The sequence below is a fragment of the Nothobranchius furzeri genome, chromosome 13, assembly GCF_043380555.1.
Source record: "Nothobranchius furzeri strain GRZ-AD chromosome 13, NfurGRZ-RIMD1, whole genome shotgun sequence".
NCBI lineage: Eukaryota > Metazoa > Chordata > Actinopteri > Cyprinodontiformes > Nothobranchiidae > Nothobranchius > Nothobranchius furzeri.
In genome coordinates, this window is record NC_091753.1 from 67,129,607 (window position 1) to 67,155,571 (window position 25,965).

The window sequence follows — 25,965 nt, forward strand, 5'->3', positions numbered from 1 at the left end:
TTAATTTTTTCCCCTTCCTTTCTTTAGTCCACTTGACATGGAGCCACAGTTAACTAGTTTGGGGCACATTTTTACTTGAAAAAAGTATTTAAAATGATCAAGCGTTGGCTTTACAATGACACTGTATAGGTTGCTATTCATTACATTGCTCTATTTAAAAGTAACAAGATAAAAGCACTTCAGCACATAAAATTAAGATTGTCACTTGCCAAATAGACTACACCCTCCCGTTTACCTATAAGAAATGCCTCAAAATATCTTTAAATTCTTTATTGATGATTTAATTGTAGACAACTAAAATGGCATTTTACTTGTCAAAAAGTGATTGAATCGCTAAGATTTTCATGGAGGCTAAAATTGACCAAATAAGGGTTTTATGTATTATCTGTTGACGTTACTGTACTCATACTGCCTACTGTATCATCAAAAACACCCCAAAAATGGCAAAAAAAAAAAAGAAATAAAAAGATAATTTCCCTTGCCAAAAATTGATTACAGTGTCCTGGTCACCTGTAAAGGGTTACATTTACCTAAATATTACTTTATTTATTATCTCTTGATGTTATTAGTGCCATCACAGGATGCTGGGTGTCTTTCACATTCATAAACACCTCAAAAATGGCAACAAATGATCATTTCCCTTGCCAAAAATTGATTACAGTGTCCTGGTCACGTGTAAAGGGTTAAATTGACCTAAATATTACCTTATTTATTATCTCTTGTTGTTATTAGTGCCATCACAGGATGCTGGGTGTCTTCCACATTCATAAACACAGAGTCCTGGTCACCCATAAAGGCTTAAATTGGCATAAATATTACTTCATTTATTATAATGCTGGGTGTGTTCCACAATCATATTCGAATAAACATGAAAATATTCCGTCCGAATATCTGTTTCTTGTTATAAATATAACAGCTAGAAGGATTTACAGTTAAAATAGGAGAAACACTTGACTCCCCAGGAAGGGTCGTAACACCACTTGCCTCATGCACATAAGTGAACAAAACAAAGCAGCATGGAGACACTCCGTCTCCAACCACCTCTCAGGCAGCAGCCTGCACTCCCAAGTTCTACACATCACCAGAACATAAACAACCGCAACACAATAAAAGCAGTGTTATACAAAATGGAAGGCCTGTAGTGTTTATTCTCTTACAGTAACAACTTATCAATTTTTGGAGGAATTTATTTGAGAATTTTTTGGCTTTTATTAATTGTGCAATAGAAAAGTAATCGCTAGATTAATCATCTAAATAGTCATTAGAATAGTCGACTATTCGATAAAATAATCATCAGAATAATCATTTTAAAAATAATCAGTTACCCCCAACCCTACTTTTTAGAATACCAGGATAGGAAGGATGGTGTAGGTTTACGTTTATTAGATTGATACATAAATACTACCAATAAGAAAGTGTACGTTGGTGTGTGTCAGAAACAGCGTAAGGCTTAATGTCTTTTCCAAAAAAAAAACAGGTGATGGGCCGGTCTCCAGTCAAAATGCCCGGGCTGAATTTTTGTCCCTGTCCAGCCCTGCATCAGTGTCTAAGTGCGGTTTAAAATTGGAAGTGGGCACCAGCACCCGGGAGGAGGCTGAAATATCCCCCTGCCAAATGCCATTGAATATGCTCACTCCCAAGGCCCTAAGTGTGTGTTTGTGTGGAATGTCGTCAGTGGAAGTGTATAAGGTGCAAATAAAATTGGGGGGCAGGTTGCCACAGGAATGTGGAAATGGGGTCCATACCCGCACTCTCTGACTTGTCCACCCCCCAAGGTCCTATGTGTATGTTTGTGTGATGATGTGAGGGAGCAGGAGGAGAGAAATATGTGGGGATGGGAGGAATGGCTGGCTGGGCTTAGCCCTCCAGGGAGCCAGCTCCCCTACTGGCCCCAATAGGCACCTCTGTTGTCAAACTGCCACCCAGGGCATGGAGACCCCAGCCCATCCTGCCAGGGCCCAAAGCAGCAGCATTACAGAGCCTCACGGAGTCCGAGGGCACCAACCCAGCCCCACCCCAGCAGAATATCTATGCCCATCCCTGCATTTGCACAACTTCCAGAATATATAAGACATGGGACATCCAGGTAAGGTTGGGTCCTCCACCTCCTGAACCTCCCCTCCCTTGTGATGGAACGGCAGAGGAGCCAAGGTCTACCTGAGGCCCCCGAACCCGGGCCAGGCACTGCTGTGTGTTCCTGCCTTCTTCCCGGCAGCATACATGTCAGGACCCGACCCCCAAGACCCCGCCCAGATCCCCACACGGGGCCGGCCACCCCCAAACCCCGAGCCCCCAGGCCCCCACCCAGACCCGCCCAGGGGCATTGCAGCCGCCAGGCAGTGACCCATGGCTGCCACCAAGCCCCCCAAGGGGCCCCACTCACAACTGCCAGTAGTCCACCCCCCGAGGCAACCCAAGCACCTCCAGAGGGGGGCAACGGCCCCCCAGTCCCAGACACCCCCAGTGAACCCACCTCCAGGGAACATCCGGATACTCCAAACTCAGACCCCACACCCCCCCACCCACACCATCCCGTAGGACAACATCAACGGCCCCCCACCCTCGCTATGTGATGGAACCGATCAAAATAGCCCAGAGAGATTCATCTGAAGTGGAAGCAGAGGCTATATCAAGTGCAATATGATCTAACAAAAGATTTCTATACTGGTTAATGCAGAGAGTTTCTCTATTTTTCCAATTCAAGTGGATAGTTTTCTTAGCGATGCATATGGCAGTCAGAACCACGTGAACCACAGATGTTTCAATTGGGACATCGTCCAGGTTTCCCAGTAAACAAAGAGAGGGGGTGGTTGGGATATGACATTTCAGAGACTTTGACAGGTCTTCACACACTCTACCCCAAAATTCCTGGACATGTGGACAGGACCACAGTGCATGAGTGTAATTATCAGGAACGTTGTTGGTGCAGTGTGTACAGGTGTCAGACGACACAAACCCCATCTTGAACATCCGATGACTTGTATAGTGTACTCTGTGTAGAATTTTGTACTGAATTAATTGTAAATTGGAGTGTCTGATCATTTTAAAAGTTTTTAAACAAGTTTGGGACCAGAAGTTCTGGTCAAAGCTGACTGATAGATCCACCTCCCATTTTTCAATAGGGATTGCTATTCTATCGTCTATTTTGGACAGTGTCTTATATACTTTAGACAGTAGTTTGGGGGGTTTGAGTTTATAGAAGTCTAATACCCTTGGTGGTGTTTGTAATTCTATTTTATTGAGCTTAAATTTTTGTTTGACTACAGATTTAATTTGGTGGTATTCTAAAAAGCTAGGTGTGCGTCTGCATGGTACTAGTCAAGACTCTGTCATTTTAAGATACTCCCACCATGCTGTCAGAGAGGTGCTGATACTAATACTTCTGAAGCCTTCATGTTTTCTTATGCTTGAGCTAATAAATGGTAAGTCTGAAAGCTCTATCGTATTGCAAAGTGTCTGTTCTATGTCTAACCGAAGCCCTTTTCAGACTGACATTCTGGAATATGTGTGGACAATTTAATCCGGTTTTTAACCGGAACTGTGTTTTCAGACACACCACTTTTGTACCGGAACTTGTCCTTTCAGCTGCCTTCACACAGCAGGGAAAAGTTCCTGATGTCTGACGGTGGCGGGGGATGGGGGGGTGGAATCGGACTCATGTTAAGAAGAAGAAAATATCATTTCTATAGCGCCTCTCAAGATAAAAATGACGAGACGCTTAAGCATAATTCTGCACACACGAAGACGCATAAGAGATGTTGGATGATGAAGCTCATTGGTTAAAGGAATCACTGAAGTGGTGTGAAGCGCTCCGTCGCGCGTCTAGGTGGTACCGTAGGAGGCGAGCTGCCGTGGTTCCCCGCATGCTACAGGAGCAAGCTATCTAGGTGCGCACAGCGTCCCCCGGTCCCCTCCTCCTCCCCCTCCTCCCTGTCCGGAACTCAACCCCACCAGTCTGAAGCAGCCACCCTACCCATAACAAGTCCGTTACTAGGGGCTTCGTCCGGTTAAATTACGGAAAACTTTATCCAGATGTTTGGATTCAGACACAAAGGTCTTACGGACAGAGTCCGGAACATTTCCGTTTTTCATGGCCTGTCTGAAGGGGGCTCAAGACTCATCTAGTGGGTTATCTTGCAACCATCTTGGTATATATTGCAGCCTGTTGGGTAAGAAATAATAATAAAAGTTGGGTAGATCCAGTCCTCCTCCGTCTTTGGTCTTCTGAAGCGTTTTTAAGCTAATTCGTGGAGGTTTATCCTGCCAAAGGAATTTGGAAATTGAGGAGTCCAGATATCTAAACCAGTCAGCTAGTGGTTTGTTTGGGATCATTGAAAATGAGTAATTTATTCTGGGTAAGACCATCATTTTAATTGTAGCAACTCTCCCCATGAGTGATACTGGTAAGGATTTCCATCTTGCAAGATCATCTTCCACTTTCTTTAAAAGTGGGATGTAGTTTAGTTTGGTTAGATCTGCTAACTTGGGAGAGACATTAATTCCCAGGTATGTGATATTCCCTGACTCCAATTGTGTATTAAGTAAACTGACAAAAGAGAAATTAATTGGTAGAACTGTGGATTTTAACCAGTTTATAGAGTAATCTGAAGTGTTTGAAAAAGAGTTTACCAGTTCTATTGAATGAGAGAGAGAGACGACTGAGAATTCCGGAGAAAGAATAAAACATCATCTGCATAAAGGCTGATCTTATGTTCTATTTTCTTACACTTTATCCCTTTAATACCTGTTGTTTGCCTAATTGCTGCCGCTAGTGGTTTGATAAAGATAGCAAACAGTGAGGGGGAGAGTGGGCATCCCTGCCTGGTCCCCCTCTGAAGACAGAAGCTAGCTGATATTTGGTCGTTCCTCCTGACACGTGCAGTTGGCGAACTGTATAATGTTTGTAGCCAGTTTATGAAGAAGTTCCCATAGCCAAATTTATGTAAAGTTGCAAATAAGAACTTCCAGTTAACTCTATCAAGAGCCTTTTCTGCATCTAGAGATAATATACTAGTTTCTATGTTTCTACTGTAAGAGAAATCTATCAAATTAAGTAATCTACGTGAGTTTGTGGATGATTGTCTACCCTTAATGAAACCAGTTTGGTCAGGGTGTATTATGAAGGGGGTTACCTTCTCTAATCTTTTTGCCAGGGCTTACCAATTATTTTGAGATCAACATTAATAAGGGAAATTGGGCGAAAGGTTTCAACAAGAGATTAATATTGGCTGAGTTCATGTTTGGCTGTAATCTGCCGCTCTCTTCAATTTCCCTCACCATTCTGAAAAATACCAGAATGATCCAGAATTCTTTGTAGAACTCTACTGGGAACCCGTCTGGACCTGGAGCTTTCCTATTAGTCATGGATTTAAGGGCCTCCTGGAGATCCGCTGATGTTAGTGGCGAGTCCAGGACTGTAGCTTGGCTGTCTGATAATTTAGGAAGTGTTATCCTCTCAAGGAACTCATCAATCTCGTTATCTGATGGGTTTATCTGTGGTGAGTACAAAGTTTGGTAAAAGTCTCTGAAAGTGTTGTTTATTCTTTCAGGGTCATAAACTATATTCCCGGTTGAGTCTTTAACAGCAGATATGGTAGTTTTCTCTTTATTTATTTTTAACTGGCTAGCCAAAAATTTACCTGATTTATTACTATGTTCAAAGTTTTCTATTTGTAGTCTTTGTGCTAAAAATCGTATCTTTTTGTCAGTAATTCCATGAAGTTCTAATTTAGCTTTACGTAATTTGCTCATTAACTCTTCTTCTGTGGATGCCTCTAAAGATTTAATGATTTCTTCTAACTCCTGAATACGTTTGTTTTCCATTTTTTCCTTATGTGATGAGAAAGAGATTATTTTACCTCTCATCACTGCCTTTCCTGCCTCCCAGAGAATAGATGCTGATGTTCCAGGCAGGTCATTATGTTATCTTTGAACATCTTAGGTGTGTTCTTGCTGTGTCTTTCTAATTCCATGCTTTCGTTCTTTTTAAACACAGAAACAGTTTTGCTTACCTGTTTTGTAGCTACAGTTCCGCCGACGGCTGCCGGCTTCTTCAGGCTGACGCCGTCTGTTTCTGTGTTTAAAAAGAACGAAAGCATGGAAGGTCATTATGTTCTAAATATAAAGCCCACTCCTTTTAAAAAAAATCTATAAAACCTTTATCTTTAAGTAGTGATGTATTAAACCTCCAGTTTTTGTTTGGTGGGATTGTCTTCTTGTTTACCAGAGTTAAAGAAACCGGAGCATGGTCACTGACAACAATAGGGTGTATCTCAGTGTCTGAAATGTCAGCCACCAATGAGCTGCTGACTAGAAAATAATCCAAACGTGAATGAGAGTGATCGACGTGTGAGAAAAAAGTATACTCTCTACGGTTAGGATGAAGAGATCGCCATGCATCACAAAGCCCATAATCACTCATGTACTGTTTAACTATATTAGTGGATTGCCAATTGCGCTGAGTCCCAGCTGTACTGAGCCTGTCTGTGAAGTAATTCATCCAAAAATTAAAATCACCTCCAAGTATAAGTGAACAGTCCAAGTGTTCGGAGAGTACAGAGAAAAAATTATGAAAGAATGAGGGTAATCAATATTTGGACAGTATATGCTGACAATACATAAGCTTTGGTTCTGTATAGATATTTTTAACATTATAAATCTACCCTCTGGATCAGAGACTGTGTCCAATACTGTGAAATTGATGTTTTTGTGTATTAAAATAGCTACACCTCTTTGCCTAGAGTTATAGGAGGCAGAGAACATGCTGGGAAACTCAGGTGTTTTAAGTTCATCTGCAGATGTGGCAGATCTATGAGTCTCTTGTTATAATATTACGTCTGCTTGCACTCTCGTTAGCTGATCAAAAATCTTTAATCTTTTCTCTATGGAGCCAGCTCCATGTACGTTCCATGAGACAAATCTTAGTGCACCCATAGATGTGTGTGTGAGTAGCTAAAATATGACGCATTCATGTGAATAAGATGGAATAAGTATCTAAATGTATAAAATAGTATGTTAATAAATAACAGAAAAGTAAATAATAATAATAATAATAAAGATCCAACAGTGTTTGTGGTTGTATTATTTGATGCATAAATTATGATATTGTGCAGTGAATTTAATATATCTGTGTGTGTGTGTGTGTGTGTGTGTGTGTGTGTGTGTGTGTCTGTGTGTGTGTCTGTGTGTGTGTCTGTGTGTCTGTGTGTGTGTGTGTGTGTGGAGTCTGACGCAGTGTTGGAAAGTTGTGTGGTTGTGCCATACAGGTGTAAAGGTACAGAAGCAAGTAAAGAGGAAAGGAAAATACAGATACAGGTTAAAAAAGAAGAAAGAACTAAAAAGAAAAGGTGATGGGGTGTGAGGTGGTGATGAACAGGTGGTCTCATCCAGATTTTCAGATTTCAGATTTATTGGCCAAGTAAAAGTACATTTACAAGGAATTTGCCTTCGGTAGATGTTGGCTCTCTAAAACATACAACAACCACAAAAAATGAGAATAAAAATACCTAAAAACACATTAGAACATGTATACCCACACACATGTTCATTTACACACACACATATATACATACCCACACGCATGCACACACGCACACACACACACACACACACACACACACACACACACACACACACACATCCATAAGCATACTGAATAAGTATTAAAAACTATAATATTTCTGATTTTATATAATTCAGGAGAGAAATGGCTGAAGGAAAGAAACTGTTCTTGTGTCTGGTAGTTTTTGTGTACAGCGATCTATAGCATCTGCCAGATGGGAGGAGATGGAAGAGAGTAGATGCAGGATGTGTGGCATCTTGGACAATATTCACTGCCTTTTTCCTGGTCCTGCTGATGTACAGTTCCTGGACAGAGGGCAGTTGGGCACCAATGATTTTTCCTGCTGTTTTAATAATACGCTGTAGTCTGCATTTGTCCATTTTTGTGGCTGACATAACCAGACAGTGATGGATGAGCAAAGTATGGATTCGACTGCAGCAGTGTGGAAGATGATCAGCAGCTCTTGTGGTAGGCCGTACTTCCTTAGTTGCCGTAAGAAATACATCCTCTGCTGAGCCTTTTTGGCGATGGAGTTGATGTTTGTTTCCCACTTCAGATCCCTGGAAATAATAGTTCCCAAGAACTTGAATGAGTCCACCATTGACACTGGGCTGTTGGATATTGTGAGGGGGGGGGGGGGCAGCACTGTGGGAAGCTTCCTAAAATCCACGACCATCTCCACAGTCTTAAGGGTGTTAAGCTCAAGATTGTGCTGACTACACCAGACCACCAGCCTCTCAACTTCTCGCTGATAAGCAGACTCATCACCATCCTGGATGAGCCCAATGACAGTGGTGTCATCTGCAAATTTCAGGATTTTTACAGCTGAGTCATTAGAGGTGCAGTCATTGGTGTACAATGAAAAGAGCAGTGGAGAAAGGACGCACCCCTGTGGTGTACCGGTGCTGATCAACCTTGTGCCAGACGTAACGTTGTTCAACCGCACATGCTGGCTCCTATTTGTCAGGAAGCTGGAAATCCACTGACACATATCAGGGGAAACAGTGAGCTGAGAAAGCTTTGAGGTGAGGATTTGTGGTATAACGGTGTTAAAAGCAGAGCTAAAATCCACAAACAATATCCTTGCGTAGGTCCTTGGTTGATCAAGATGTTCCAGGATGAAGTGCAGCCCCATGTTAATTGCATCATCCACTGACCTGTTTGCCCTATAGGCAAACTGCAGGGGATCCAGCTGGTGGCCTGTGGTGCTTTTAAGATGGGACAGCACCAAGCGCTCAAAGGACTTCATGACTACTGATGTCAAAGCCACGGGTCTGTAGTCATTCAATTCGGTAGGGGAGGATTTCTTTGGTACTGGGATGATAGTGGAGCTTTTGAACCATGATGGAACCTCACACAGCTCCAGCGATCTGTTGAATATCGTTGTGAAGACAGGTGCTAGTTGGACAGCACATGTCCTGAGGCAGGAAGGAGTTACTCCATCTGGGCCTGGTGCCTTCCGTACGTTCTGTCTCCTAAAGATGTTGCAGACATCCTCTTCCTTCACAAGGAACACAGCTTGTGATTTAGAGGAAAGAGGAGTAAGAGTGTCCAGGTGAGGGGTGGCGGCTGCCGCTATGCTGGAGTGGAGGAGGGGTGTGACATTCCTTTCCTCAAAGCGACAGTAAAAGCCATTTAGCTCCTCAGCAAGGCCATGATTAGCATCAGAATTGCTATGATTATGAAGCATTTCTTTATGATCTAGAAAACGGATTTAGCAGCTGTTTAATCCTGACGTGATCAAACCCAGTGAATCCTGATAAGAATAATAAATGTCTGACCTGATGTTGGGCTAATACAGCCAGTCAGTCACTCCTCGCTCCTTGTAAAGTTTATTGTCCACATAAAGCTTATCCACCGAGATGACAGCTCTCTTCCCATCCTGGATAAACTTTTTGCGCAGCGGAATGAGGACTCGGCTCCGATGCAGGATTTCCTGGGGGAACTGGTCATTAACGCTGAAGTCTTTCCCTTTGAGCTCTCTTCCGTGACTTTTAACAAGATCCTTCTGCTTAAAATGTTCAAATTTAGCCACGATGGGACGAGGTCTCCTGCTGTCCACTCGTCTAGCTCCAAGGCGATGTACCCGGTGAAAGGTGATGTTTTTTACCGTTTCTTCGGGTATCTTCATTTGGGTCTGGAGAAAGTTCTTGATTGTAAGCTCGCAGTTCTCCGCCCCTCCCGCCTGCTCCGGCAGGCCTGCGAACACCAGATTATCCCTCATGCTATGGACCTGAAGGTCCAAAACTGTCTCCTTCAGAGTTTTGTTGTCCTGGGTGATCCGCGTCATTCCCTCTTCCAGGGAAGAAACGGACTCCCGCAGAGACGCGTTCTCAGCAGCGAGCCGCTCCACCTTCTCCTGGCTGAACTCCAGAGACTGACGGAGGTTCTGAAACTCCTGGTGTAGAAACCTAAAGCAGATGAAGACGCCCCTCAAATCCCAGAAGCCGTTTATCAATAGAATCTAATAATTCTAATATGTCCTTCCGGGGAGATGAGGCCTCAGGCGAGTCCTGAGGACGGCTCCTCTTGGTCCCAGGTGTTTCAGGCTCAGCTGCTAATTTCTTCGGACCCATGACGAAAACTTCAAAAACTTCGTCAATATAATTTAGCAAACTTTCTAAATTTCCTTCCTAAATCTTACCTCCAGATTGAGTGAGTTTTACTTACCAGATAATTTTTTGCATTGTCAGTAGTTAAATTAGGCAAAAATGCATCTGAATTGTTTGTGGATGTTAGCTAACGAGCTGCCATCAGCTTCAAACGCTGCTGTGTCCGGTGATCGGCCGTCAGCGCATCCGCATCTCCATTTTTGAAAACTTTTACACTGCGCCAGCAGAATTCAAGAAGTGTGAAGGTCACCTGTCCATCTAGCTCTCCACTTTCTCAATAAATCTCTCTCTCTCTCTCTCTCTCTCTCTCTCTCTCTCTCTCTCTCTCTCTCTCTCTCTCTCTCTCTCTCTCTCTCTCTCTCTCTCTCTCTCTCTCTCTCTCTCTCTCTCTCTCTCTCTCTCTCTCTCTCTCTCTCTCTCTCTCTCTCTCTCTCTCTCTCTCTCTCTCTCTCTCTCTCTCTCTCTCTCTCTCTCTCTCTTAGCCTAATCTGCTGCTCAGCTCCAGAACTGCTGCAGATGTGTCGAGTGTTCATCCCCCTTTCGAAGTCGGTAAGTTGTTGGTGGTCGCATTGTCCAAATTAGTGGAACCCTTGTGCGGTTTATTTGGTCCCTGTGGACCCACTTATAGAGCTCCGGGAGTTGACATCACTTCTCCCGGCATGCAACAGTTCAAATCGAAATGGCGCCATCTTGGCAGGCAGAAGCCTGCAGCTGGGCTATTTGTTATTGTCAGAAAACTCAATCAAACGGGAAATATGGTAGATTCCTGTTGTGCCCCAGGATGCAGAACAGACGCGAACGACATAAGGAATGAGCCATCTACAGGATTCCCCAAGATCCGGAGCGCCGCAAACGTTGGATCATTGTAATAAAATGGGCTAGTGACCGGGCCAAAATGAAACTGTGAGATCCAGAGAGTAAAGGTTTTTGCTTATGCAGCGACCGCTTCATATCAGGTACTTAAACCAACGTTTCCTCAACTGTATGAGGTATTTATTTTAAATGCTTTTATTACGATTCTTAGTGGGCTTCCTAAACTTATTTTGGCTGGGCTTTTTCTGTCTTATTACTCATAGCAGCAATTAAACATCATGTAAAACGTTGTCTCGTGATTCCTGCGTGCTGCCGTTTACGTGTTTTATGATCACAGCGTTTAACCGGCTAAACTGTATTTAATTTTTAAGCAATGGTTGATCAATTGTCAGATCACACATAAAAAGCACTTTGGATTGCTATTATCTGTCTCACCGAGACAGATCTCAGACAGATCCTGAGACGCCCCTGCCTGACATATTTATTTTATTCACAGAAAAAAATCAGACTAGTGATTTCTCTTGGTGTTCAGTTTATACCTTCAAACAGCACAGCACTCTATTTAAACTACTTACATGTAAATCTATGTTATTTGTCCATCCATCCTGATTGTACCCAGGACTGAGCGTAAATTTAGAGGAGATCGCGCTTTTGCTGTTGCAGCTCCAAAACTGTGGAACGAACTTCCTTTAGTGATAAGACAGGCCAGTTCCTTATCTGTTTTTAAGGCACTCCTGAAAACCCACCTCTTTACCCTGGCTTTTGATACCTTGTGAGATGTTGGTTTCTATTTTTTATTTTTATTTTAGCTGTTTTAGGTGATTCAATGTGGTTTTTATCAAGTTTTATCAAGTTTTTATTTTTTAATATAGGGCTAATTTAATTTTATGTATCATGTGTTTTATTTATCTTTGCTGTTTTCTGTTTAGTCAATTGTTTTAATGTATTTTCTGTACAGCACTTTGTTCCTGTGCTGGGTTTTTTAAAGTGCTTTATAAATAAAACTGGATTGGATTGGATTGGATCCATCCATCCACTTTCATCCGCTCATCTGGAGTCGAGTCGCGGGGGCAGTAGCTCGAGAGGCCCAGACTTCTCTCTCCCCATCCACTTGGGCCAGCTCCTCCAGGGAAATCCTGAGGCATTCCCTGGCCAGGTCTACTCTGAAAGCTTCTGGCATTTTTAAAAAGTATCCCAGGGGCATAGTAAGGGTCGGAAATGTTTAATCTATTTAATTTCTGACTATATAAAACGATTTCTTTGGTTTTAAAGAGTGAAGTAAACTCAGACGGAGCAAAATCCAAGCTGATCCCGTTCATTTTGTTTACCTTTGTTGCCTGCCAACATGGCGTCTACTCTCTGAGAGTCACGTGACGTCCGGAGCTCTATAGACGGGCTCCTTGTTTGTTTGGTTAATCTTAATCTTAAGCCGGGCGTACACTGTGCGACTTTTTCACTTTTTTGTGCCGATTTTCCAGTCGTGCGAGAAGCCACGACATCGGGGCGAGTTTTGCGCCGAGCGGTCGTGTAGTGTACAGGGGGTTACGAGAGGCGATTAACACCACGTGACCAGCCGCCGATCAGCAGTCGTGAGGTTGCAGGGACTTCTGGTGTGTTTAATATTTTGCTCGTCCCTCGTGAGGGTATCGCACTGTTGAAGCGGCGCTGCGAGCAGCTACGATCCAAAAAGTATCAGAACCGCTCACGGCGCATGCGCGCGCAATCCTGCATCAACGCCGGCCGGTCGCTCGCTATTTCCCTAATAACACACGCTGTTCGTTTTTGTTTCTACACGTTTTTTTACTCACAAAGATTGTCAAGAAAGCGTGTTTGTCGTGTTCATGTCAAATTAAACTGATCACAAAACACAGATTCACTTTCTTTATTTCGTTTTCCTCATCCAACCCCCATAAATCCCTGTGTGTCCTCCTGCAGCACTCCCGAAGAACAACAGGCAAGACAAAAAAGTCTGACGTGTTGAGTAAAAACTGCTATTTTTAGCACATTTTAGGGCCGACGTGTTGCTACCAGACGTACAGTGTGAGCAGTCAGGTCGCATGCGAGAACTGGGTCGTGCAGTGTGAGCACATGACTCGTGAGATCTGCTCTGCGAGGAAGTCGTACAGTTTGAGCTGAAGCTGAACGCTGCGAGTGAAAAAGTCGCACAGTGTACGCCCGGCTTTATACACGACTGGAGAGAGTTTAACGGTTATAAGGTATGGGCCTGACCACTTCGGCAAAAGTTTCTTAGCCAGCTTCCCAGAGGAGTTCTTTGTGTTACCAGTTTTAGAAGCGAAAATGTAGAACCAGGCCTCATCACCTATGTTAAGTTCAGAATGTGAGGCCTTATGATCATAATAAGCCTTCCTGCCCTCAGCTGATTTCTCCAGATTTGTCTGAGCAAACGAAAACGTTGCAGGCAGATTGTTCTTCAGGTCCTGCAAATATTGTTCGCTTGTGTAAGCCAGGTCGGGCTCGGACTGAACTGGCTGGTACAGCAGGTAAAGTGGCAGGGTCTACCTATCATCATTTCAAACTGGGAGACACCTGTAGACTCATGAGGGGTGGACCGTATGGCCATGAGGACCAACGGAAGCTTCGCATCCCAGTCTCGGTGATTAGAGGACACGTACTTCCTCAACATGCTGGTAACCATCCGGTTCATACTCTCGACCTGGCCAGAAGATTGGGGGCGACGGCTAATGTGGAAATTGGCCTTCACACCCAACAGTCGCCAAAGATGTTCCATCACTTCAGAAGTGAAGTGAGTTCCCCTATCCGAGTCAACCCGAGTGGGAAGACCGAACCGGGTGAAGATGTGATTCATCAAGAGAATAGCTGTTGTTTGTGCCATGTCATTAGGTGCTGGTAAACATTCAAACCACTTGGTAAATTCACAGGTCACGGTCAAGATGTATTTATTACCCCTGCTGGACCTGGTCAGAGGCCCACCCAATTGAATTGCAAGTCCGACCATGGTGTGGACGGTCCCTTGCTCTGTAGGGGAGCTCTGTGTGCGGAGTTGGATGGCTGAAACTGACAAAAAAAAAAAACAACAACGCTGGACATGATCTGAGACTTCGCAACGCATCCCCAGCCAATAAGCAACCTGGCTCAGGGCACCGAACGTGGCCTTGACACCTTTATGTCTGGCGGAGGGAGAGTCATGAGCTTGCGTGATCATGCCCCCCCTTAGTGACTGTGGTGCCACGGGGACAGGCGGCAAAGGAGGCTTGGAGGCGTGCATCAGCAACCCTTCAACCATTCTTAGTGTGGCACTAACACGAAATAGAGCACAGAGCTCAGAAACAGAGTCAAGCTCGACGGAAGAAGGCAGATGAGTTGTAGGATCAGAAAGGTACAGGATCATCCTGCTTATAGCAGGGTCCTGGGACTGAAGACTGACAAGATTGTTACCAGAAAAGACAGGTTGAACGGACACAACACCCTTGGATGGTTTGGAGGTGGACGCATTAGCAGCCTGAGCTCGAGTCACGACACACACACAGAGTGGGTCAGACCGAGAAGACACATCCTCAGGAAGCCACAAGGGGTTGAAGACCCATGGAGTACCATCGGCCACACCTTGTTTGGCAAGAGAGTCTGCAAGGTCGTTCAGATCCTTATCAGTTCCAGGTGCACGAGAATGTCCTTTGACTTTACGCCAATAAATGTGCCTGTCATGTGAGGTCACTAGGGCGTCACAAGCCATGAAGAGGTCCTGATGTTTAACGGGCTTCAGGTTAGAGGTTAGGAACCCGTTACTCTTCCAAGAAGGTAGATGACAAATGAAACTGAGATGCTCGTAGTCCGAGTCAGTGCAAATCACCAGCTCACGGACACCACGGTCCACAGCAAGTTGTTGTACTATCAAGATCCCAGCCACTTCTGCAAACTGTGAGGTCTTAGGACCCAGCCAGTAACATCGGGAGTCCTTCTGGCCAAAATGCAAGCAGACGACACCCATGCCTGATCTAGGCGCATCACCGTGTTGAAAAGAACTGCCGTCGACGTACACGGTCGGCAAGTCCACACGGAGAGACCGATCGATCGCTTTGTCCACGACCTGTTCAATCTGAGAGAAAACATCAGAGGGAATCTCTGATGGCTTTGAGCTCGACAGTGAGCATGCGGTTTCCCCATGCTCAGGGTCACCTACTGCAAGGCAGTGAGAATCGAGGAAAGAAAGCGGAATGAACAGCAGAGGTTTTCTAACACCTGCCCTCAGTTCCCCTTCTCCAAGATGGATAAAAGCTTCAAAGCACTTCAAAAGATCGACGCCAATGAGCAAAGGCATGGTTTCACTCTCACAGATGTACACGGGGTGTGTCAAGCTCAGAGGACCGATTGAGAACTGGAGCAGAGTCTTGGAAGACAAAAGCACTGTAGAAGGAGAGACGACACGGATGGTTAATGCACAATGGATCAGTTCTGGAGGTCGTACGCCTCCACCTACACCCAGGGAGACACGGTCGAAAAGAGACTTGCTCATGATTGTAAAATCTGAACCAGTATCTAAAAGAGCGTTGCAGAGATGCCCCTGTTGCAATATGACAGACACCGTGGGCTTACCACCCCTCCCCTGAGGCAGGAGAGGTCCCAACAGTAGTTCGTCAGGCTTGACACCAGGGGGCGCCGGGCCACTGTCTGTGGAGGTTGCACTTATCAGTGTGGATGGAGCAGTATGAGACATTTTGTGGGTTTCCTATAGGTCAGAGCCAATTAGTACATCCGGTTGCAGCGCTTCCGTCTCGTCTGGAGGCAAATCTGCAGAGCACAGGGTTAGAGCCCCTCCCACATGGGAGGCATTTCCAATAGCTTGGACTTTTGTGACTTCCTGTTGCAGATGTAAAAGCTGCATCTGCATGTTTTTAATCTCAGAAAGCTGCATATGCATCTAGGTCTGCGTTTCATTTTTCCACTGGAAAAACTGCATTTGCATTTGGGAAATATGCATTTGTAATTGCATTTGGAGTTGGTTTTGCATTTGCATTTCATTTTTCATCTGGAAAATGGGAAAAGTCAAATTATTATTTTGGTCTGAAGCCATTGTACTGATTAAACAGATCCTTTAATTTGTGATAAAATTAATAGAGCTGAATAGGAAACCCTTGCTTAACTGGATGGATGAAGATGAGCTTTGTTAAAGGAGAAATTTGCAGTGTTTTGAAGCACAAGATTAAAAAACAGAACAGAATCATTATGACACAGAGATGTCACTAGATGGCAGCAGAGCTGGACCTCACCAAGATGGCCGTCCGAGAGGTTGCGTGTGTAGACCCAGGCAAGATGGTGGCACGTGTGCGCATGAGCCTTATCCCCAAAATGGGGGTTAGCCAAGATGGTGGAACTTGGACCGTTTTCCTCAGTAAAAGTTCAGAAAACGCTGCCAATTTTGCTTGACCGGTCTCGGAGCTTGTCCCGTAGGAAATAGCGGACTTTGGGGCACAGAATCGCTGTGTCGGTAGATTGACAGCTGTCGGGATAGCGACTCCCTGTGCCACAATCGAGAGCTAGAAGTTAGCAGCTGGGCGTGCTAAGCTAGCGGGTCCTGTTAGCTAAACAGAACTTGGCGTTCTTATTCTGTCGTAGTACTGACCAGTCCGAATAACCAAACGTTTGTGACGTGTTCGTGTTAATTTTTCTTACAAATTAGCGTGTGCGGTTCATGACGCAGCGCCGCTCTTCCATTTAAAAGCTTATAGACGACTGTTAGCACCTCGATGCTAGTCAAGCTCACAGGTTGATTTCTGGTTGATCGGGGGAAGCTTTAAGCTTCTGGGAGAAATTATTTTAACTCCGTTACACAAGAATACACAGTGTTCACGAAACCACTCAGAAAAAGACACATGTATTTACCTTTTAAAATGACAGCAGGAAAAAAACTGTGTTTTTAGCTTTGGCCATAAATCCAATATGGCTTGAGCTGACTTCAGCCTAAGGTGAAATTAGATGAATCAGCGCCTCCTGTTGGGGGTGACTAGTGCCACCCCCTCTAGACTTTCAATGGAGGCCTACTGCACTCTAGTGGCTAATAATGATGTTGCCTCTTTTCAACCAGAAACATCCAATTTAAAATACATTTTTAGTGTTTTGATAGTTAAAATGACTCAAAGTCAACACGAAGTGTCAAAATGTACAAATAAATGGGCTGGCACGCCAATTATGTAATGATTAAATGTAATGATATTATTTAATGAACCATAAAATGTGAGATTTCAAAGGAAATACGAAACCAATCTTATGGATCTTTGGATAATTTAAACCAGAAGATTGGAACTGTTCGTTGCAGGGATTATGTAACACTTTGTATTAACTCAGAGACAAAAGAAAGAGAGTCTGGTTTAAAAGTTTGAAGATTTATTACTAAAGAAATTAAACCTAGACTAACTTTAAACACTAAACACTGTGTGATGAATGGATCTCGGTGTGAATGAGGCAAGATGGATGGTGTGTGGAATGTTGTTCAGAACCAGCAAATCCGGAGAAACGATTAGTTCTTAGGGGAGTGAAGATGATGTTTCGCTCTAAGCTTTGGTTTGGAGATTTATAACACACATTGAGACGCCATTCTGTCGGTCTACGTACCCTTGGCGGAAGTCCCCGTTAGATCAGGAATGTCGAGGTCCAGCTTGACCTCCTCTGGAACCGAAGCCGGTAGAAAAAGCAGCGGTTGCCGACCAGACCAGTCTTGAGATACTTCCAGGTCACCACAGTTTTATTGGCATCTAGCGAGACCCAAAAAGGGGTCGTGATGGTTCAGCTTTTATTCTGAAAGGAACCGTTGCAGCAGGTGGAACATGCAACAGATTTAATCCAGCTTGTCGTTAGGTAATTTCGGCTGAAGAGGAAAGTTACGAATTGGCCACTCCGATAACTTCTCTAGAACGCTTTGAACTGGAGTTAAGATGACGTGGGCATAGTTTTCTAATTTGGATGTTTTGATTTACGGTTGAATCAAAAAAGGACAACAAGAGGGGATTTTCCAAGCTCCAACAATAGACTACTTTTTTGTACAAAGTGCAAACATACACACAAAAGTCAATAATGTAAATTTGGTAATGCAGACATGTCAGTATTTGAACATATAGTGCAATATATCTTAAAATACATTTAAAGGACAGAGTCCAAAATACACTGTGGAGGCTGAATACGGGAATACTGAACAATGAAAAAATGATAGATGAAAAAGGAGGGGAAATTAAAATTGATCGAGCAGAAAATGATAATGGTGAAGTAAAACCCACCATACTCTGAAATTAATGTTCCTCTCATAACCTTTTAATGCATTTTAATCACAAGCAAATTACAGCAAGATAAAGAACACCAATATAAAGAATAAACAAATGAATTGGAAAAATTACAAAAGATAAAAGAAAGAAAAATAGACTAAAATAAACACATTTAAATTATAAACATGAATAGGAAAAATGTTTAACTACACCAACAAGACTTCAGAATCGGAAGGTTTTATTGTCATATATGTGAGAATTACAACATTAGGAAATTTCTGCAGTACTTGGTGCAAGAAAAATGAAAAGTTAAGCAAACTTTTGCATTAGGAAATGAACAGTGAACTGAAAATAACACAGGGAGGCAATCATTGGAGAAGAGGCTACTATATACAAGACAGTGTAGATAATGGTCAGAGCAGATCTGTTCAGGTACAAACTGAACACAGGGTCAGGTGACCGAAACAAAGCAGCTGGAGTGCGCTGTTCTACGATTGACGTTTTGAAGCAGACAAGCATTTCAGATGTCTCTAGTGAGGAGTTGAAAATGCCTGTAGACACTTGGGCTAGTTCTTCAGCACCATGCTTTTTGCCCAGATCACACTGTGTGATTTTTGGTCGTCGCACAAAATTATTCATGTCACACTGTGAGAACTCCAGAAAGGTGGCACACCGTACGACACAAGATTTCGGTGAGGCAGACTGCACGACGTCTCGCTCCAGCAGGACATGCTGCGTCATGAGTGCACCTCCCAAAGCGTACGTCACTAAGCAGACCGCTAAACAAAACAAAGCAGAAAAAATAAAATCACTTAGTTTTAGTGGAAGTTCATGAGCAAACTCCTCAAAGAAGAAGGTTCGATTTCAAAACCCTCGCTTTGGTGTCAGACTCTGGCTGCAGGTCTCCTTCTCTCATCATCCAGCTAAACAGCTGATCTGTCAGCTGGTCATTCATCCTTCTCCTCCTTTATACAAAAGAAACCACTAAACTACAGAGAAGTAACAATCTGTCACAGATCGCTGCAATATCTAAACTTTTGCCGTGAATTTTGTCTGACTGCTACGCAGCTGCGCTCCGTGACGGCTCACACCTGCTGTCACGGAGCGCAGCTTCCTCTGTCCCTCTGCAGCAAAATGCTACTGAACCATCCTTATCGGCTGAATATGTGAGATTTCCACCAACAGCAAAAGGATCTCATGTTTTTCTGATTATTTTTTATGTACGTGAGCTCACATCCTCTCAGCTTTCACAGAATCAAGGTTTTCACAATTTATCTGATGGTCTAAAACTGTAGTTTAATCGTTTTTAGTATAACTCCGGTTTAACTTGGCCTATTAACAGAAATAATTACTGGTGTGTAGTTTGTAATCCGCATTTTAAACATAAATTAAATCCAAAGCTCAGAGAGGCGGAGTCTTGCTGCTGCAGCGTCCTAAAGGTGTGATTTCAGTGGTTGATCGCAGAAAGGAATCGTAGGTTTTCAAGTAGTGCTTGAAGACTTTTTGAGGCTGATTTGGTCGTGGGATGGCTCAGAAAGCTGTCGCAGAACCGGTCACACTGTACATTCACAGCATGGTGCACAGATATGCAAATCTGTGCACCTTGACGTTGACCTTTTTTTTTCTTTTGTCACGATTCTGCTCAGGACGAGGGATTTGGTAAAGACGGCCAAAAATCGCACAGTGTGATCCCGGCATTAGAGTAGCTAGAGATTACACTGTGCGACTTTTTCACTCGTAGCACTCAGCTTCAGCTCAATCTGTACGACTTCCTTGCAGGGCAGATCTCACGAGTCATGCGCTCACACTGCACGACCCAGTTCTCGGATGCGACCTGACTGCTCACACTGTACGTCTGGTAGCAACACGTCGGCCCTAAAAATGTGCTAAAAATAGCAGTTTTTACTCAACACGTCAGACTTTTTTTGTCTTGTCTTGCCTGTTGTCCTTCGGGAGCGCTGCAGGAGGACACACAGGGATTTATGAGGGTTGGATGAGGAAAACGAAATAAAGAAAGTAAATCTGTGTTTTGTGATCAGTTTAATTTCACATGAACACGACAAACACGCTTTCTTGACAATCTTTGTGAGTAAAAAAACGTGTAGAAATAAAAACGAACAACGTGTGTTATTAGGGAAACAGCGGGCGAGCGGCGTTGATGCAGGATTGCGCATTCGCCGTGAGCGGTTCTGATACTTTTTGGGTCGCAGCTGCTCGCAGCGCCGCTTCAACAGTGCGATACCCTCACGAGGGACGAGCAAAATATTAAACACGCCAGAAGTCCGTGCAAGCTCACGACTGCTGATCGGCAGCTGGTCACGTGGTGTTAATCGCCTCTCGTAACCCCCGTAAACTACACGACGCTCGGCGCAAAACTCGCCCCGATGTCGTGGATTCTCGCACGACTGGAAAATCGGCTCAAAAAAGTGAAAAAGTCGCACAGTGTACGCCCGGCTTAAGGGCCCGGGGCTTTCCGTGCATTTAGAGTCTTGAACTGCTTCCTTGTATCTGCCTCATGAATGTAAAAGGCTGGGTTGGAGGTGTGTGATGTGGGGTCCTCATGGGGTGGGGTGAGGAGGAGGGTTCTGTGGGCAAGTTCCACAGTGACTACGTTTACATGCAGCCAATATCCGGGTTATGATCGGGTTAAGGTCGGCATTCGGGTTTCTGAGTTGACCAGAATAACCCGTTTACAAGCACAAATAGAAAGAGTTACCCCTTACTTGCATAACCCGATTTAAAGGCGGACGTTGGGGTAGCGTCAGGACGTGTGGACTACGTCCAGACGCAATACGCGTCATTTCCGGTTCTTCTCGTTCCGGTATCCGTGAAAACAACAACATGTTTCCCAGTTCGGAAGAGATAGCGACCGCGTTTGTTTGCGCTTTAGTTTCCTCGTCACTCCAAAAGTGTGGTGCTGTGCCGCGACTCGCCATGTTGCTCCCAACTTGTTGTTTACTTCCGGTGTTCTGGCGCATACAAGACGTCTCGCTACTCAAAAGACCAAGATTCCTTGCGAACAGAGCATGCGCAGAACACACGCTTTGATGGGGATATCCCGGTATGCGTTTACACGACCAAACATTTGGGTTAGAAAAGGGTTACCCCAGGTGTAGTGACCGGGTTTTTAAAAACCCGGTTATGAGCATATCCGGGTTTCTGGCGGTGTTTACAAGGACATGCGGAACTGGGTTATTGTGAATATTCGGGTTTTAAAAGGGTTACTGGCTGCATGTAAACGCACTGAGTGATGGTGATAGTTCAGGAGTGGGGGGATGGATGACCTCAGTGACTCTATTGTTGGAAGTGTGAGACCTGCTTGGTGGCTCATTGAAACGACAATAAAAGTTGCTTAAACTGTTGGCCAGGAGCAGATTATCAGTGGAGGTGGGGATTTGGCTTTGTAGCTGGAGATTTTCCAGAAGCCATTCCACACAGAGGCCAGTCGTTCTCAGATATCTGCTGCTGTATGTTGTCATAGTGCTGTTGCTTAGCTATCACCACTTCACTGCTGAACCTGTACTCAACTTCTCTGTAGAAGTCCTTGTCCTCACTTTTAAAAGCTTCTCTCTTTTCTAACCACTGCTGTTTGAGTTTTGGGGTAAATCAAGCTTTGTCATTGTTGTGCATGATATGTTTTGTGCACGTGTAGTCACAAGTTCACTTCTTTTTATCTGCTCACGTGTTCGCTGCAGACAAGAGACCCTCCATGAGCTTCTGCTGGTGGCTGGCTCCTCCTGAGCTGGATGTTCTTTAGACTCCCTCTCTGTCAGCTCCCAGAAGAACTGCATCATAGTATCAAACCGTTCATCTCTCTGCCTCCTGTTCAGCCTCTGACCCGAGCATCTCCTGCTCAGTAGCCAGGCATGTGTCACCTTTTTTTCTCCTTCCTGGAGAAAAACATGGAGGGTGGAGATAGAATTAATACACAAGTGTCATATAATACACTAAAATCTAATTCTGTGGAGTGAGATGTGTGTACCAGGTCTGGGGTGGCAGGGCTGCTGGTAGGTTGTAGGTGCAGTGTAGATGCTGAAGTATCAAATATTTTAGAATTAAACCACGTTGATGACCACAGAGATTACACATTTACATATAGAATAAGACAGTTGTGTACCTGGTGTAGGGGGCAGAGGCTGCCAGCAGCTGGCTGGAAGAAGCTGATGTTTCTGCAGATGCTGGCTCTGGTGTAGCAGCTGGATGGATAAACATTTCAGAATAAAACAAGTTAATAAAATACCTTCATCAGTAACACACAGTGTCAGGATAAGTTATAAACCACACATATTAATCAAACAAGCCCACAATAATAACGTACTACAGCTGATAGCAACTCTGTGCTGCTTATATCAGAACATTCATACACACAATATATTAAATACATTCAATGGCCTGTGTGTGTGTTTGCTTTGTTTGTGTTTGCGTACTTTGATCACACATGCAAACATCAAAGAATAAAGGGGAAACTCACTGAAAAGAAAGCTAAAATGACTGCATATTAATTTGATACAAACATATGCTCGCTATAAGTGGCTTTTGCTCGGAGATTTAATCCCAAAGTGGAAAATTTTCTTTTGCTAACTTCCGTTTATATACATACATATATACATACATATATATATATATATATATATATAGGAGCTACAAAATATTCCTACACTAATAATATATAGTGATGAAACATTTGTAAATGTATAAAGACTGTTTTCTTTACCTGTTCAACTTTGGAAAGGTGTGCTGGCAGCAGCAGAAGTATCCGGGATGCAATCCAGTCCGTCTCTTAAATTAACAAACATGAACCGAAACAGAAAATATGCAGAAATCTAGCAAGGTGTGTAGCTTATGAGTTCACCAAACACTGATGTTAGTTCCACAGGAACCATGGAAAGACCCCGACTCAGAGTAGTCACTAAACTGGTTCTAGGGACCAAGGAGAAAGGTTGCTAGTTCCTATCCGAAAAAACAGGCTGGTTCCTGAAAAGGTAATAGGAGCTACAAAATATTCCTACATTAAGAATGAGCCTAATGTCATTTCATTAAGATGTTGTCGTTGTGCATTTCTTAACAAAATTTGGTCTTAAATCAACTTTGAAAACTTTAGTAAAAACTTTTCAAATGACCCATTCCACTGGAAATCCTACACTCAGGCAGACAGGTACAGCTCTGTAAAGACGTAAGTCACACAGGTGAGGAGAAACATCAAGCAATAAGAGAAGACATGGTTACCTGTTTTCATCTCTGTACCATTCAAACTCGGGTGTGGGCATGGCCACAGCCTCACATTGCAACATCCCCATGCGGCCCACAGGAGTCTCTGAGCTCTGGGTTTTCTTTATTGTTGGAGTGTCTGAAAAAGTACAAACAGCAGTCACTTCCGTAATGTTAGCTCATTTCTGTCATTAACCCTCTGGAGTCAATCCAATTTCCGGCGCACGATAGAGCGCCAGGGCATTACTCCCATTATTATGCAACCAGGAAACCACAAGTGTCATAGTTCCAGCGTGTTTCAACAGTGGGAGCTTTAAACTAAATAACAGTTGTAATTTAACATGTTCATCCAAGCAAAAGTCAGACATTTAGGGGGAATAGTTCATGCCAAGCTAAAGTCACTTTTACGCATTAGATCTGTGGCAGATGCAGAGCAAATTCTTACATACAGAGCTCTCTGTCGGCTCTCGCTGCTACACACTGTAAGCTAGGAGAGTCAAGAAGAAAAAGAAGACCAAGCTCATTCTGTAGGCTGAGATGCGAGCCACATTACCCAATCACAAACTCACTTATAGTTAGTTCCCCCAATCACAAAATCATGCCTTATTAGTTGCTCGGTGCAGGCAGGGAAGACTTTCTGCTTCAGGGAGTTTGCTCATTGCTGCCTCCATGTGGACAAAGTCAGAAAGGACACCCACTGGATTTGGAAACCCTCTGATGTTCCCCTGTGTGTTACTTTGAGGCTTGGCACACATAAACGGTAGCTTCTGGTCATGACAACGTCTTTGTACAAATATGTATACAATGTCAATGATGTAGAACCAGAGTTACAAGCTGCAGAGACCTTTTTTTTCTGCACAGAGACCCAGGGGTTTACCTCTGACCTTTCTGAACGGGCTGTCATACCTTTCAAAGAGAAAGAAAGAAAGAAAGAAAGAAAGAAAGAAAGAAAGAAAGAAAGAAAGAAAAATAAAATTTTTATATATAGTATAGGGTGACCATATTTCCATTTCCAAACAAGAGGACAGGGGATCTGTGTCTATGACGTCACACTATGGCAACGCCACACAAACCATGTTGGGACCCATTTTTTGTAAGAACTAAATTAATATCAGATTCTGCCAATAAAAGGGCTCCAAAACAATTCATATGTAAATATTTAGCATATTTATTGCAAAATCTAATTTTTCTGCTTTAGTGCTGCAACAAGGTTTTATTAATAATAAATTATTATATCTTTTGTTTTACTACAGCATCGGCAAGCTTCCTGTGCACAGATTATCAAGGATGCTTGTTTCAGCTGTGAGATTAGACGATAGGGTCAATGAAAACATAAGTTGTCACACACTCCATGGAAACTTTCAGAGAATCCACAAATAGTGGCTTTCAAATGGTTTAGATACTTTTTGCAAGTTTAGAAAAGAAGCAGATGAGACAGCATGTCTGATAATTTAGTTTCTCATCTGATAACATTAGAACATGTCAGTAATGTCTGAGGGGCTTTAACAAACACTGTATAACTAACACTACTGGAGAGGGTATGAATTACACAGAGGCTTCTGGGGAGCCCAGTTATGGGGGGGGGGGGGGGGGGGGCATTTTGCCTTGGCCCCCAAAATGTCTTGAAACGGCCCTGGGTGTGTGACTGAGTTTTGAAGGAGATCTGAATTGTATCAGATGTATAAATATTACATGTGTGTAACTTATTGTTTTATACAGGTAAAAATGTGTAGTGGAGATAAATCTACCTACATTTTACTTTGTCTTCTTGTTTTTATTTAACTATTTTCCTGTCCTGTGTCTCTCATCTTCCTGCATCTCCTCTAAACTGTCCAGAAAAACTGGATTCTTACTTTTTCACCTCATCAGTTACTTCTGAGCAGATCAAAGGGATCTCCTGACCACAAAGCGGAGAGCGTGTTTCGATGCTGCGTCAGTGAGGTGAAATCTCCGCAGCACAGGTGATGAGCTCCGCAGTAGCAGAGCACTTCAGGCACAAAGAAGACAGATAGTAGAGAACATGAACGGACATGAACGATTGTGGGTTAATAGTAGTTTTTTTGGTTGTGCCACTTTGAGAATGGACCGTGCGCTGGACGCAGCTGCCTGGAGCGCACCAACGATCAGCGCTCTGCCGCTCTCTGTGCTCTGCTCAAAGGAACCCCGGTACGCTGAGTCCATATAAATGATGTCATATAGGTAGAAATGTTTTTTTCTGGCTCTCCCTGTATGTGTTGGATATCCAGCTCTCCAATAATTCGATCCCTGCTCCTGGATGAAAAAAACGGACATTTTCATTAATACAAGAACCCCCCACGACGCCTCGGACAGAGAGTGAAAAGTGGACATGAAAATAGAAAAAATGCTGGAAGTGCTGCAGGGCTGTAAGAAATGTTTATCTGGTGCTCTCACTGGTGCTCTTCAGCCAAGGGATCACATGAATGTTGGGCAAAAGGAGATCTGAGGCACACAGGAGATGCAAAATGAAAAAGCCTTTATTGGTGCATGGCTTAAATAGGTAAAAACATAAGCGCAGACG

At 43.7% G+C, this 25,965-nt stretch overlaps 1 protein-coding gene across 4 annotated transcripts in view; it reads right to left on the reverse strand.

The window, feature by feature from the left end:
• lsamp (limbic system associated membrane protein) overlaps positions 1–25,965 on the reverse strand; it is a 293,654-nt gene that overhangs the window by 41,642 nt on the left and 226,047 nt on the right. For 3 of the 4 annotated variants that reach the window (XM_070543806.1, XM_070543805.1, XM_070543804.1), the window contains one exon: positions 23,445–23,565. In XM_070543806.1, coding sequence (XP_070399907.1) covers positions 23,445–23,565 — 121 coding nt within the window. Of the gene's footprint in view, positions 1–6,011; positions 6,074–23,444; positions 23,566–25,965 lie in introns of all 4 variants that reach the window. The other variant, XR_011516122.1, reaches the window with a different exon arrangement.